Below are 14,936 nucleotides of genomic sequence, written 5' to 3'. Positions count from 1 at the left end.
AGGGATGCAATAGCTGAAGAGATAGAGGCACAGATAATTAAGGGCATCGTTCAAGACTACAAAACAGTTATTATAGGAAGAGACTCCTAGGATGAACTTCCATGCTCCTATGACCCCAGAAGCCAAAGGACGAAAACAAAACAAAGCAAGCAAACAAGAAAACCTGATTGAACCTCTAAAGGGAAACCCAGATCAGGTCGGATATAGGAATGGATGTTGACCTAGATTGGGTAACATTTCTTTGCTGTCTGAGGGTTATGATTAGTGACTTATTTCTAATATGCATTTGTTTTTATTTTTAGCATTGCAGTGTCGGGACAGCTATGAGCCCTGTGTAAATGAAGGAATATGTGTTACCTACCACAATGGTACAGGATACTGCAAGTAAGTTTTTCTCTGTTTGTTTTTTTCCCTGTTTATATATTTTATTTTTCCTCAATAGCACACTGGACAAGATTTGGTCCTACTAATTCTATTTTTTTTTTTATTAAAAAAATTTTTTTTTAACGTTTATTTTTTAAGGAGCGAGAGACAGAGTGAGAGTGGGGGAGGGGCAGAGAGAGAGGGAGACACAGAATCCGAAGCAGGCTCCAGGCTCTGAGCCGTCAGCACAGAGCCTGACGTGGGGCTCAAACTCACGGACTGTGAGATCATGACCTGGGCTGAAGTCAGATGCTTAACCGACTGAGCCACCCAGGCACCCCACTAATTCTGTTTTTAATACTTCTGTGAATGTTACTGGTTCTCTAACTTTTCTGGTGTAATTTTGTGAGCAATGAGGATGGAAGGATGTGGATGTCAGATAAATGGTTAACAAGAACTTCTTATCTCATCGTTATCTTCTTAATTATGAAAAAGACTTTTCAGTGAGTGACTAGTTAATGTATATTGGGTACATTCCTAGAATCGCTCCTCAACACGTTAGTTATGATCTTGTTTTTAAGTCAAACCACAATTGATACTAGCTTTAATTCTGCCTAGTGTAAGTGAATATTATAGCCATGCAAAACTATTTTTTCTGGTGTAAAAAAATCCAGTTCAGAAAGAGAGACTGTGAGAAGGATGCATACACCTGCAGGGATGGGACAGAAAGCAGGTGCCGTGGAGAATGTCACTATAGGGGTTTAAAAGAGTAAGAGTCAGGAACAGTACTAGGGAGTGTAGGCTAGTTTCTTAGGAGCAGTTTTTCTTTTTTCTCCAACCACCTAGTTTATGCTTTTCGTTGATTTGAGGAGGCCTGTGAGATTATCTCATAAATAGCTCCTCTTTTCCATCCAGCTCATTTGAAAATTTTTAACAGGAGAATGTATTCGTTCTATTTATATCATGGAAAATAAGATTTGATAATAGGACTTTTATTTTCTTTAACACTTGTATGGGCTGTATCTTTGTTCTGTGCTTTGGTAGCAGTACTTGCTTTATAAGCATTTTAAATGACCTTATCCAACATGTTTTTATTTCTTCTCTGGATATTTAATTGAATACCATAAAAATAATAATGACAATTGTTCCAATCAAGTCCATTCTGACCCTCGGATCCAAGTTCTTTAATGTCATAAAAAAAGAATTTTTGCAGGTCAGGAAACATACTCTTCACCTGAGCGACAATATTTTAAGTGGTGATGATGGTAAAGTTTAACCATAGGTTGTTTGGATTGGAATAAAGACAATACTGGAAATGAAATTTTTTATGTAATTGATAATGAGCTGCTCACCTAGTTTTTCTAGCTTGAAAACAAAAAACAAAAACAAAAATGTGATGTAGTCTCCTCTCAGAATGGTGACACAACTAGAGATAATGACGGGGAGGAACTTAATACCTTAGAACTGGCTACCAAAATCTTCAGGCCCTTTTTGGCACCTGGTGTCTCGGTTACTTGCTTTATTTTATTATTCACCCCTCTTGTGGTAGTTGCCCCATTACATTATGATCATTTGTGGATGTGTTTGTTTCTCCTACTAGACTGAAGGTCCTTGCCTTGTGCATTTTTGTATAGTTACTGCCTGGTGGAGTAGCTGGTAATGCAGCTAGAGCTTAACAATGTATTTCGTGAACTAAAAGATGCTCAATAGATACCATCGTTCGTGTATTTTTTTTTAAATTTTTAAAAAATGTTTATCTTTATTTTTGAGACAGAGAGAGACAGAGCACAAGCAGGGGAGAGGCAGAGAGGGAGGGAGACACAGAATCAGAAGCAGGCTCCAGGCTCTGAGCTGTCAGCACAGAGCCTGACGCGGGGCTCGAACTCGTCAACTGTGAGATCATGACCTGAGCTGAAGTCGGATGCTCAACCGAGTGAGCCACCCAGGCGCCCCAACGTTCACATATTTTTTAAATCCATGTCTTAAATAAGAAGATACTGGTCCTCCCCTCTGAGAATTTTATTTGCTTCACCCAGCATCCAGGATGGTAGTACTATATTGAGAGGCACTTCAGTTCTATTTGGACATAACTCAACTTGGTGACTTATGTAGGGAGAATTTCAAATAGATTCTAAGTGTTGGCCTATGTATTTGTGGTCTGACATGGGAGAGACTAGTCTCTGAGCACTTACCAGGAGAGGACACTAAGGGTCACTTTTGGGAGACAGATTTGTGGGCTGTTAGTCTCAAACTCTCCAACCAAGGTGAGAGAGACAAAGTTGCCCCCAGTTTCTAGAAGAAGCACTTCTAGGGAACAGGGAACTCACTTTGTGGTTGACAAAAATGGGGCTGCATACATTCTGCCCCTAGATGCTTGGTAATTGTTGATGGGTTAGGCTGCTTATGGATATAGTTCTGGGGGGTCCCTCAGCTGTCCTCCAACCCTGAGGTTGTGAGGGAAACAAGCCCCCTGAGAAGGGGGAGTAAGAAAAGAAATGCATGAGGCTGTTCTTTTGGGACACCAATATGAACAATAAAACTTGTAAGAAGAGAGTGCTTCTCTACATCGGGAGATATTATAGATAGAGAGTAGAGAGTATTTCTCTACCTTTTGGCATCATCAGGACTGGCAGTGTCAACATAAGTGGACATAGGAAAAGCAAGGACAACATCAGGGAGGCCAAGTCAGTCATCTCTGCAAATGCCACAGAATGATAAGCAACATTTTAAGCAAAAATAACATCTGGGGCACCTGGGTAGCTCAGTTGGTTATGTGTCCAAGTCTTGATTTTGGCTCAGGTCATGATCTCACGGTTCGTGAGTTCAAGCCCTGCATTGGGCTCCATGCTGACAGTGCAGAGCCTGTTTGGGATTCTCTCTCTCTCTCCCTCTGCCCCTCCCCTGCTCGTGCGTTCTGTCTGTCTCTCTCTGTCTCTCTCTCTCTCAAAATAAATCAACTTAAAAAAAATAACATCTACTTAGCAGACCTTTCATTGTATCTTCACCAACTTTGCCTTTTTCCTTGGGGAAAGAAGGTAATCTAGCTTGTTCAGTAAATATTATTTTCCCAAAATGGTAAATGGATATTAGAACACTTAGAAGTTCTATAAAAATGACGTCAGACATGCAAGGCATATGATTATCTTTTTATTCATGAGATTGCTTAGTGGATTAGGAAAAGAAAGTTGAAGCCAAATTCTTTTTACAAGGGGATGGGGAACGAGAATTAATGGAAATGTTTTAAAGTAGAAGGTATCTGACTATCTGTTTAAAGAGCATAATGCTACTGATTCAGCTAAAATATAATGGTTGTTTATAGAAATTATAGAAATCCTTGATAAGATCACATTGACAGATGAGGATAAGTACTTTTAAAGGTTAGTTTTGTACACAGCTCAACAGTTTTTTTCTCACTGTTAGGAGCCTAAGTACTCTATCATAGTCTATGATGCCAGACAAGGAAAACCTGTGTAATCTTGCATAAAACTCAATTATTGCTCCTAAATAGTTGTTGTCAGATCTTAATAAAGCCCTCTCACTACAGAGAGATAAGACATTTTATTCTCTCCCTTGTCCTACTGGGAGGTATAAATATATAATTAAGTTTGGCTGTCATTAATCACTTTCAAGTTGTTTGTCTCAGGCTTTCAAATATAAACCATTCCAAATCCCAATTTGATTGAAAATCATGGGTAACTCAAATTTGCTAGAATGTTGGGGGAGGAGGGTATGGTTATGATTTGTAAAATTTACAAAGTGTACATTTTTAAAGGCATATTTATCATAGTTATTTGCAGTCCTTATCTGTCAGTTCTTAACATCTGGATTGTCTTTGGGTATGTTTGTATCAACAGCTCTTTCTCTTGACTTTGGGTACAATTTCCCTTTAGTTCTCATTTATGGTAGTATTTGTTATTTACTAGGCATTGTCAGTGATGCACTTTAAAGTTTATCTTCCACCAAAGAGTGGTGAGTTTTGTTTTACCAGGCAGTTACATTACTGGAAGATCACCTTGATCCTATGAAGGCTTGGTTTTAGACCTTGTTTTGCCAGTTCTGTTTTGCCTTTAGTCTGACTAAAGTCTTAGTACTGGGATGTGGTCCTTACTCCAAAGGTATGACTCCTCAAGGGGATCAGTGGGAAGTGTGAGGTGCTTGGTAAGCCTAGTGTTTCCCAAACCTTTCTAATTTAGTAGGACTTGAATTCAAGCTTCTGACTCCCCAGAACCAAGCTCAGCCTTTCAAGCCTTTCAGCCTTTCAGCCTTCCAGCTCTTGCTTTCCTTTGGGTTCCAAAGTACCTTGTTCATGCACAGCCAGGATTTAAGTGGGAGTCGTATGCATATTTTAGGGCCACCCGCTCTGTGGTTCTGTCTTTTCCAGGATTTCTCCTCCTCAAATTCTAGTTTCTTAGACAGTTCCAAATAGCTTTGACTCCTCAGCTCAGTAAGACTTCCATTTTCTGCTTGCATTCTGTTCCTCTTGTGCTGTGTGGACTGAGGAATACCTTCAGGGAAAAAGCTATATAAATGTAGGTTTCATATAGTTTGCTTTTCTTCTTTTGAGGCTCATATCCCTTCCAGTTTCTGCCTGCTTTTGATTACTCCCCGGTACCTTTAATATATTGTCCACAGTGTCTAATTATTGTGAGCAAGAGAGTTGATCTGATATAATTACTCTGCCATTATTTTTAATGATAAAAATTATCATTATAAAGGACTCTTTCAAAAATTTCTACATACCACTTAGGAGGTAACTAGCATAGTGTTTATTAAACACTGGAAAGTCACCATGAGTTACATAGGTACCTGTGGATGGGTGATTGCATTTGAGAATCTCTACTTTTTGCCAAAATACCTAACTAGGTATTTAAAACTACATTTTAAAGTAAATCATTATAAATATAAAATGTTATAAAGTACAACTTTGTTTCACAATTTACCTAAAATTGGTCTACTAGCTGTAAGAAACATTTCAACATTAACAACTAACAGTTTTCCTTGCCAGGATTAGGGCTAATGGTGTAGACCTCCTAAAGCCATTCCAGGAAAACTGGAGCCACTGCCTTCTTTGTCCTCTTGATATGTTTCTATGTAGTCAGGAGAGAATAGAGACACTTGGAATCTTCCAGAGCCTGGCTTATAGTAGAGGAGGTGCTATCAATATTTGTGGTGGTGGTGTTCTCCTAGAAAGGCATTTTCACAAGTCATGGCTGACTCAACATTTTCCCATTTCACTCACCTTGTTAGTGCATTCAGTGCTGTTCAAGGCAACGTCAGATCCAACAGATACACTGGGAAAAATGTCAACTGTTAAATCACTTTCTCTTTCTTCTCTGCTGAACCCGGTTCTGCCAAGAAGATTCCTTCAAGTGGGATGCCCTATTTAGCAGAATATCATATGGACAGTTTTTCTAGCAGATGCTAGCAGAAGCCTGGCCACATTTCTGTAGTTCTTTTATCTTTACCACAAAATGAAAAATACTGTCTTTTGCTTACTAAATACCTTTCACAGAGTAATATTTTTTCAGTGTGATGCTTAAGGAGCTATTAATTCAAGAATTACTTCTTTATTGTATGCTGTTTATATATATCAGTATAACAGATAACTGAAGCCTGTGGTAGTGGTTGCAAGTAATCGATAGTGTTATCACATTGTTTCACACTCTTTGGGAAGTCATAAAGTAATTATCAATTCATTAACCTGGACTTCTTAAAGAGGTTCACAGTGAGTCTTACCAGCCTGTTGCAAAGTGAGTTGTGAAGTGACGGACTGTAATGTCCTTCAGAACAGAAACTGCCAGTAACTGGTAGGGCTAAGGCCAGGGAAAGGTGAGTGAGGGATTCATCTCAGGTATAAAATTAAAGAGGGTATCAGAAAACCCAGTTACCAAGATCAATAACATTTAATGCAATAATTCAGAATGTCAGCATTAATGCAAATAGTTGTGGGTTCATTTCTGGGCTTCCTGTTCTGTTCCATTGATCTACACGTCTATTTTTGTGCCAGTACTGTACTGTTTTGATGACTACAGCTTTGTAATATAACTGGAAGTCTGGAATCATGATACCTCCAGGTTTGCTTTTCTTTTTCAAGATTACTTTGGCCTTTTGGGGTCTTTTGTGGTTCTATACAAATTTTAGAATTGTTTGTTTTAGTTCTGTAAAAAATGCTGTTGGTATTTTGATAGGGATTGCATTAAATGTGTAGATTGCTTTGGGTAGTATAGACATTTTAACAATATTTGTTCTTCCAGTCCATGAGCATGGGGTGTCTTTCCATGTCTTTGTGTCAACTGCAGTTTCTTTCATCAGTATTTATAGTTCAGAGTACATTGGTACTCTTTGGTAAGGTTTATTCCTAAGTATTGTATTATTTTTGGTGCAGTTGTAAATGGGATTATTTTCTTCATTTCTCTTTCTGCTGCTTCATTATTGGTGTATAGAAATGCAACAGATTTATGTACATTGATTTCATATCCTGAGACTTTACTGAATTTGTTTATCAGTTCTCACAGTTTTTTTGGTAGAGTCTTTTGGGTTTTCTATATGTAGTATCATGTCATCTGCATATAGTGAAAGTTTTACTTCTTCCTTACCAATTTGGATGCCTTTTATTTCCTTTTCTTGTCTCATTGCTGTGGCTGTGACTTTCCAGTACAGTGTTGAATAAAAGTGGTGAGAGTGGGACACCCTTTTCTTGTTACTGAATTTAAGGGAAAAGCTCTCAGTTTTTCCCCCTTACGGATGATGTTAGTTGTGGGTTTTTCTTAGATGGCCGTTATTATGTTGAAGTATGTTCGCTCTAAACCGACTTTGTTTAGGACTTTTATCACGAATAGATGCTGTACTTTGTCAAATGCCTTTTCTGCATCTAATGAAATGATCATACGGTTCTTATCCTTTCTCTTATTGATATGATGTATTATATAGATTGATTTGTGGATATTGAGCCATCCTTGCAACCCAGGAATAAATCCCAGTTGATCATGGTAAATGATTTTTTTAAATGTATTGTTGGATTCGGTTTGTTAGTACAGTATTTTGTTGAGAATTTTTGTACATAATCCTAGAGTATTGTATCTGCTTGTAGCTCTGTGAGTATACATGGGCCAGGCTTGGCTAATGCTGCATTTCTGAGAAGTGGCCTTTGACTTGAAAGTTCAGTGCAGTTACTGCAGATGAAATAGAAGAAGACAGTGAAGGTGGGGATAGAGGGTAGTATCCATTAAAATGCTCTTTAGTAGAGAAAACTGAATTGAAAAACTTGAAACTTCTCTCTTCTTTTGCCTAATGGAAAATGAACAAGTCCAGATGGACTAATAAAATACTTAGGAATAAACCTTACCAAAGAGTACCAATGTACTCTGAACTATAAAATACTGAAAACGAGACAGGTCAAATTCAACGACTTCTGATAAATGTTGCTGCCAGCTCAGAAGTCACAAGTTGTTAAACATAGCGCCTTACATTTGCATAGTGAGTTACAGATGATAGAGGTATGTCCCGTGAGGCTGTCTTTATTTAGGACTTGAGATCTGGACCCTTCAACAGTACCATTCTTAAGTGATTCTTCTTATTAACATTATATGTTTGAAAAATCCTTTAGCAAATATATTAGGTGGCCCTGAAGAATTTTTTATAAAGGAAGTCTTGATTATCAGCTTCTTACAATACAGAACAACAGTTCTCATACTCATTTCAACTGATGTTTATTCTTTATGCTGGAACCTTTATAAACTTTGGTGTTAGATAAAGAAGTAAGAGAAGGTGGTTCTTAGACTCTGCCTGTGTCCTTTTGCCTGTTTTGGGTAACTGCCAAAGTTAAATCAACTAATTTTGGCCTACAACCTGGCATGAATAGATGGGAGAGTAGCTAGGCTTCTTTCAGTACAGTTCCTAAGTTGACCATAATCCTCTGTAAAGTTTCTTTCTTATTGTTCCATTGTGTCACGTCAGCACCATTAATTTCATGTAGGAATTCTTTTCTCCCTTTTTTTCTTGTGACTAAGCAGGATGAGAAATATTTTTCTTCCAGCATCTGGAGTAGCTTAATTAAATCCTTCATTTAAAATTTTGGCTGTCTGTCTTTCATCGAGGCTAGCAAGATTGAATACAGAGAGGTAGGGATATCAGAATGTGATAAAAAATTTAATTATCTAAAAATTCCCAAATACTTTTTTCCTCATTGAGCTAGCATAAATGTGTGGGCATGAAGGAGGTTTGCATTTACGTGCCCTTCTCAACATCTTGTAGCTAGGAATAAAATTTGGTGTCTCCTCCACCCCCACTGTCGTGTTTTGTGAGTTTTGTGAGTTTTTTGTTTTCATATTTGTCTTAGTTGTGTTTTACTTTACATTTTGATGTGAGGTAAATTACAGTTTCTCTGGGGGCTTCCCAAAGTTTCCTATATTCTATTTATCCATTGTCAGTAATCTTTACTAGCACTTCATCCTCAGTGTCCAAAAATGTCTTACTGATTTTTATACTGATGCCTTCAGCTTTCCCATATTAATGCAATTACCTTCTGTTTAAAATGGTCCTCTCCTATGCAAATGATTACTTAGATCTTTATGAAAAGGATTTTATGAAAGAAAAGTGAAAACAAAGACTAATAAAGGCACTATTTCAGTGACAGGTGGTATTACATAGTGAACACATCCAACTAGAGCATCGTACCCCATTTTTTTCTCCACATAAGTATGAGGAGAAAGTAGGTGGTAATGAGAAAATAACCTGACTAGGACTTATGTAGGATAGTAGCATTTAGAGTCCTGAACCTGTATAGATTCAGGCCACTTTCCTGTACCCACTGTATCTATCTGTAATCCTGTATCCTGAACACTGAAAATCAGATAGACTGAAGCACTGCAGGATTCTTACTCTTTGTCTCAGTCAGCTCAGGCTCCTGTAACAAACTACCACAGACTGGGTGGCTTAAATAACAGATGTTTATTTCACACAGTTCTGGAGGCTGAGATGTCTAAGATCAAGGTGCTGACAGACTCTGTTCCCTGTGAGGACCTTCTTCCTGGTTTGCAGATGGCTACCTTCTCTATATTTTCATTTGGTGGGGAAAGAAAGCTCCAGTCCCTTCATCCCCTATGTGGGCACTAATCCCATCACAAGGACCCCACCCTCATGATTTTATCACCTAATAACCTCTCAAAGGCCCCACCTACCAGCCATCATATTGAGGATCAGAGTTTCATTATATGAATTTGGGGAGATGCAAACATTCAGTCCATAGCACTCTTCAAAGAAAAGTTTAATTTTCACCAAATTAGTATTTATTGAGCTGGCTACTCTGAGCACTGTGCTAGGTATTGTGAATAGACATAAAGGTCCAAGAGGCCTGTGTTCTCTGACTTACTTTATAAGTATAAAATATCTTTATACTTTATAAGTATAAAATATCTCAGGAGTGTCTGCTAATGAATGTTATGTTTCTCTCACATAAAACATGGTGGCAGTCCTTGCCATCTTGTTAGGGAGATGAGGCACATGTATATGTATAAAATACAATAGTCTGTAACTGCCCTATGTGTCAGCACAGATTAGAAGAACTATGGAGATTCATACAAGGGAGCAACTACTATAGGACAGAAAATTAAAATCAGAGGATTTTTAGTAGATCACTTAGATTATAGATCTGAGAATATTGATGGTACCTCAGGAGGTGGGTAGTAGAAAGATTAAGTGGAGAAAATGAGGGGACCTGAGGGGTTATTGGTTCTTGGAATAATCATTACCGATATCTTCATCATTTTGTTCTTTTTAAAAAAAATTTTTTTTTAAGTTTATTTATTTTGAGAGAGAGAGAGAGCACGAGCAGGTGAGGGGCAGAGAGAGAGAGGGGGAAAGAGAGAATCCCAAGCAAGCTCCATGCTTTCAGCACAGAGCCCGACATAGGGCTTAAACCAACAAACCGTGAGATCATGACCAGAGCCAAAATGAAGAGTTGATGCTTAACTGACTGAGCCTTCCAGGTGCCCCTGAAAATTTCCTTATTTTAGAGAGAGGGAGGGAGAGCATGAGCAGGGGAGAGGAGCAGAGGGAGGGGAGGGGAGAGAGACAGAGAGAGAGAGAGAGAAAACGAACGAACCTTAAGTAGGCTCCATGCTCAGCACGGAGCCCAACGTGGGGCTTGGTCCTATGACACTGAAATCCTGACCTGAGCCAAAATCAAGAGTCGGACGCTCAACCAGTTGAGCTACCAGGCACCCCCATCATTTTGTTCTAATGACATAATTTAAAACTTTTCTACTTCTTGGTTGGTCTTTTCTGTCTATATTTTGTGTGAGGTTTTACTAAACCAGCATGTGGATTCATCTGGTTTCACAGTGACATAACTGATTTAAAAAATCATTCCTGTAACACGTGTTGGCATGAATGCTTGAAGAGTGCCTAGAGTGAGGGGTAGAGGGGAAGACCAGGGGACAGCAATGGAGGGCAGCTGGGAGCAATCACCTCTCTTCCCCCCTGAACTTTTGGGTCTTGACTTGATTTTTTAGCTTCTTCCAGAACAATCAGGTTAGCTGTTTGTGAACACCATTTGCAAGGAAATTCAGAATCTAAGAATCTCTGAAGCAAGAAAAGTTAGGTGAGGGATAGAAAAGCAGACATTAAGAACAGGATCAGTTTTCATATATGGCATAGGGCATTCTTCTAGTTGAAAATTCAGGTGTCCCAGTGTCCGACCTCTCCTGTCCAGCATATCATCGGCCTGATCTAGTTCATTTCGGGGATCCAGAGTAAGCAAGCATCTGTTAGCCAAATCTTTGGTTAGCCCAAATTAGCTCATGTCCTTTACTGCTTGTTTCTTCTGATTATATAGTACATATCCAAACCCTCAATTATCCAGAATAAACCAGAGCTGCCTATTCTGTGTGGAAAACATTTGACAATGGTTATGATTCTCTTGCCTAGACCATAGCCATTTAACTGCCTAGCCCTTTAAGATTTTGAAATGTCTGTTCTTGTGTAAGCCAGATGCATCTCCTTGATGAATTATTTTATTGGGCCCCTCTTGAAACCTCAGTCATCCTGAAAAATACTTCAGGAAATACTTTGACTTTAATTTTTTGTCTTAGTCCTATTTGTATATAATACTTGTGGTATCTGATTCTCTGTTTCATATTGTTAAAACTCATGGCCTTGAATTTCTGGGTCACTCTTAAAAAATGGGCAGAACTTGATTACTAATGAAAAGTTGACTCATTTCCTTCTAGGCGAAGGCTGACACTGACTGTCAGAGTTCATAATTAGTCTCCACAGAAGCAGTCTCTTTAATTATGGGCTATCACTTATTCTTTCTGAAATTTTATAAGAATTAATGAGATTATCGTGAGCTAGGAAAATGATTAAGATAGGCATTTATGTTGTGTTGAGAGGATATATAAAAACGATATCTGGAAAAAGGTCCTACATAAATGTAAGTGGTTTTATTCACTACAAGTTTAAATTTGGAGCAGATCTTCCCAGACCATTGTTTATATACACATCAGTCAGTTTTAGCCTTGTTGAATTTATCAGCAGGTCAGATTCCGTAAAGAGACTTGCAATGTCTGCCACCATTCTCGTCTGAAGAAAACAGGCTCTTAGGTTTTGGAGACTTGTTTTGGAGAACATGGTAAGAAGTTCCTTTCCCTTTTAGGTTCAGGATTCTTTATTCTTTGTATCTTGTTTAAATATATTGTTCTTTGCTTCTCTGCGCTTCCTGTGAAGGGTTAGCTGAAATTTCAGTGTGAGTTGTGCACCAGTTCACTTACACCAGTGAGTATTGAACCATCCGTACGCTTGGAAGGGTGATTGGTAGGCAGTGGGGAGGATGTAAGAGTCAAAGGCACGACACCTGCACCAGGAGCCCCTGCTCAGAGTGGGTCAATGGTCAAGACACACACAAGCACTGACTCTACACACTAACTTCAGCAAGGATTGTTACGTCCTTGGGTGGTATTGCTGAGGGAATTCAGAGTCAAAATTGTAGTGTTATCCTAGTTAGGAGGTTAAAAGGACTTTGGCAAGCACCTCTCTATTCACCTTGTTTCATGTGTGAGGAGCCCAGGGCTTAATGTGGCCAAGTGACTTACCCTGGATTACTTAACTGATTAGAATGTAGACTGGGACTAAAAATTGTTTCTCAGACCCCACTAGGCAATCTAAAAAGATTCAGCACTATTTCTTTTCATTCTTGGTACCAGCCCTCAAGGAACTCATGTGGGTAATCATGTATATGTATATGTGTACATATAGGTGTATGCATGTGTGTGTGTGTGTGTGTGTGTGTAGATGTATCTATATCTCTAGACATATGCATATCTCTCTCTCTATATATCTATCTAACTATATATAGAGAGATAGAAGCAGAATTAAAAACAAAACCTTTAGTACTTTTGTGAGGAAATCTTAAAGACGAAGAATTTTAACTCTAGCTATTCATTATACTTTTTAACACTTCATTAAATGAAACAGTGTGGAAATTCTTTTGAGTTCCTCGTAAGGGAGGTGTAGCCTATATTAATATCCAAGGGGCTATGGAACATTCCTAAAATTGAATCATACAATTTTAGAGCTAAAGGGAATATTAGAGGTTTTTTTGGCCTAGCATCTTGTTTTAATACATGAGGAGATAGAAGCTCAGAGAAGTTAAGTGACTGACACAGGTCAATATCTAGTGGCAGAGCCAGAGCTGATGGAGAGGAAAGGTCTATGAGGTGCCATCCTGGCAAGATCTGGGAACATGATAATGTCTTGGGTGAGAGATACATAAAACAATATAATAGTTATATTTTTATTCTTATTCAGATAAATAAGCTCATGACTTCTTATGTACATATGTAATACATATATATTTCATATATATATATTTGCTCAAGCATGCCCTGAATCTCACCTGCCTCTAGACAACGGTTTTTTAAGCAGTGTGATACAGAAGGATGTAGCCATATCGGATATGGCTTTGCCCCGACTCAGTTTAATAATAAAGTGCTTCCCCAGAGTTAGTGTGAAAACATGGGTTGTGATTCATTTTATGGTGTCTACTGTAGTGTTTTATTGTTGTTGTTGTTTAGATTTGGTAGATTTTATCGAGAACTTCAGCTTGGTTGCTAAGTACACATCCAGCCTGGGCTATTTCAGGTTTCATAATGTCTCTTTTGCCTGTTACTCTTATCTTTTTGGGGTAATGCATTTATCTTCAAGTGTAAACTTGAGTGTACACTTTCAGAATGCTTGTTTGATACTCAGTTTCTCTGGTTTGGAAGGTTATAAATCATTGTAATATCAGATTTTTTTTTTTTTTTTTTTTTTTATTCCCTGGGCCATGGTCCTCCTAAGGCAAGTGGTGGTTTTTGTCTTGAGTCACCACATTAGGGCTATAGGTCATTATAGGTAATTTTTTTTCCATGATGTCCATTATTATTTTTATTTTTTAAATAGGCTCCACAGTGGGCGTGGAGCCTGAAGTAGGGCTTGAACTCACAACCCTGAGAACAAGACCTGAGCTGAGACCAAGAGTCGGATCTCAACCGACTGAGACACCTAGGTGCCCCAATGTCCGTTATTTATTATTATCTTTGGTTCTAATTATGCATAGGTGTGGCAGTTGACAATGATGATCTTTTGACCACTTGACAGCCTTTCTGAAGTTAAACATAGTTCATTACAGTGCTTCTAAAGTAACCTGACTTCTAGTAGACAAAAAAGTTACCTAAATTTCAAGCATGTGTTAAGTGTTTTTGCCTACATTGACTTTAATGCTGTCATGTCCTTAGAGCAGGGATTAGTGAATTTTTCTTAAAGTGCTAGATAGTAAATGTTTTAGGATTTGTTGGCCAAGAGGCAAATTGAAGATATTATGTAGGTACTAGTGTACCCCTTTAAAATGTAACCAGTTAAAAAATGTAAGACCCAGCTCCTGGGCTGGAGGTGTAAAAACAGCTGATCTCCCGGGCAATATTTGCTTGACCTTTACCTTAGAACATAATAGCCACTTGAAATACTTCATGTCTTCCAAGTGCGTGTGGTATAAACTGGAAGAACCATTCTTTGTGGTCAGTTTTTTTTTTTTTAATCATACAAAAGAAATTCTTGAAGCAAATGTTGCTGAAGTTAGAACAAAGGGTTATATCTGAATTCTTCTGTCAGTTTTTGGTTGATGCTGCTTTTTTAGTTGAAATGGTCTGTACTGGCGGTCTGCACAGAAGTGAGATCCTGTTAAATTAATGAGTGGTATTAATAGAATACATGAAAACATGACATTTTTTTCTTTGACAATAACTGTTTTCTTACTGCCATAAAAGTAATAAATGTTGAGATGTCTTTAACTTCATGAAAGTTATCCTTTGTGTGAGAAAGAGTTTTGGGTGATTATTGTAATGGTGATGGTTTTAATAATTATGTTTGTCCTCAGAAGCTTATAATCTAGAAAAAAACATAAATAAACCAAATTCAGTCCTGGCAGTGTAGTCAGTGGTGGAGTGGAGTATGCTTCCAAGTATAGGTGCCAGTGGGCTAGGACGCATGTGCCCAGCTAGTATCATCCATATGAAGAGGGTTTGTGGATTTTGCTCTTG

General features: G+C 38.2%; 1 protein-coding gene across 2 annotated transcripts in view; it reads left to right on the top strand.

The window, feature by feature from the left end:
* The window catches only part of NOTCH2 (notch receptor 2), a 163,594-nt gene that overhangs the window by 40,551 nt on the left and 108,107 nt on the right, over nt 1-14,936 (top strand). For both annotated transcript variants that reach the window (XM_042953671.1, XM_042953670.1), the window contains exon 2: nt 303-384. In XM_042953671.1, the coding sequence (XP_042809605.1) occupies nt 303-384 (82 nt within the window). The remainder of the gene's footprint in view (nt 1-302; nt 385-14,936) is intronic.

Source organism: Panthera leo, chromosome C1, assembly GCF_018350215.1.
Source record: "Panthera leo isolate Ple1 chromosome C1, P.leo_Ple1_pat1.1, whole genome shotgun sequence".
In the NCBI taxonomy this organism is placed as follows: Eukaryota; Metazoa; Chordata; class Mammalia; order Carnivora; family Felidae; genus Panthera; species Panthera leo.
Note: the sequence above shows the minus strand (reverse complement) of the source record. Positions and strands in the feature narration are given on the sequence as shown.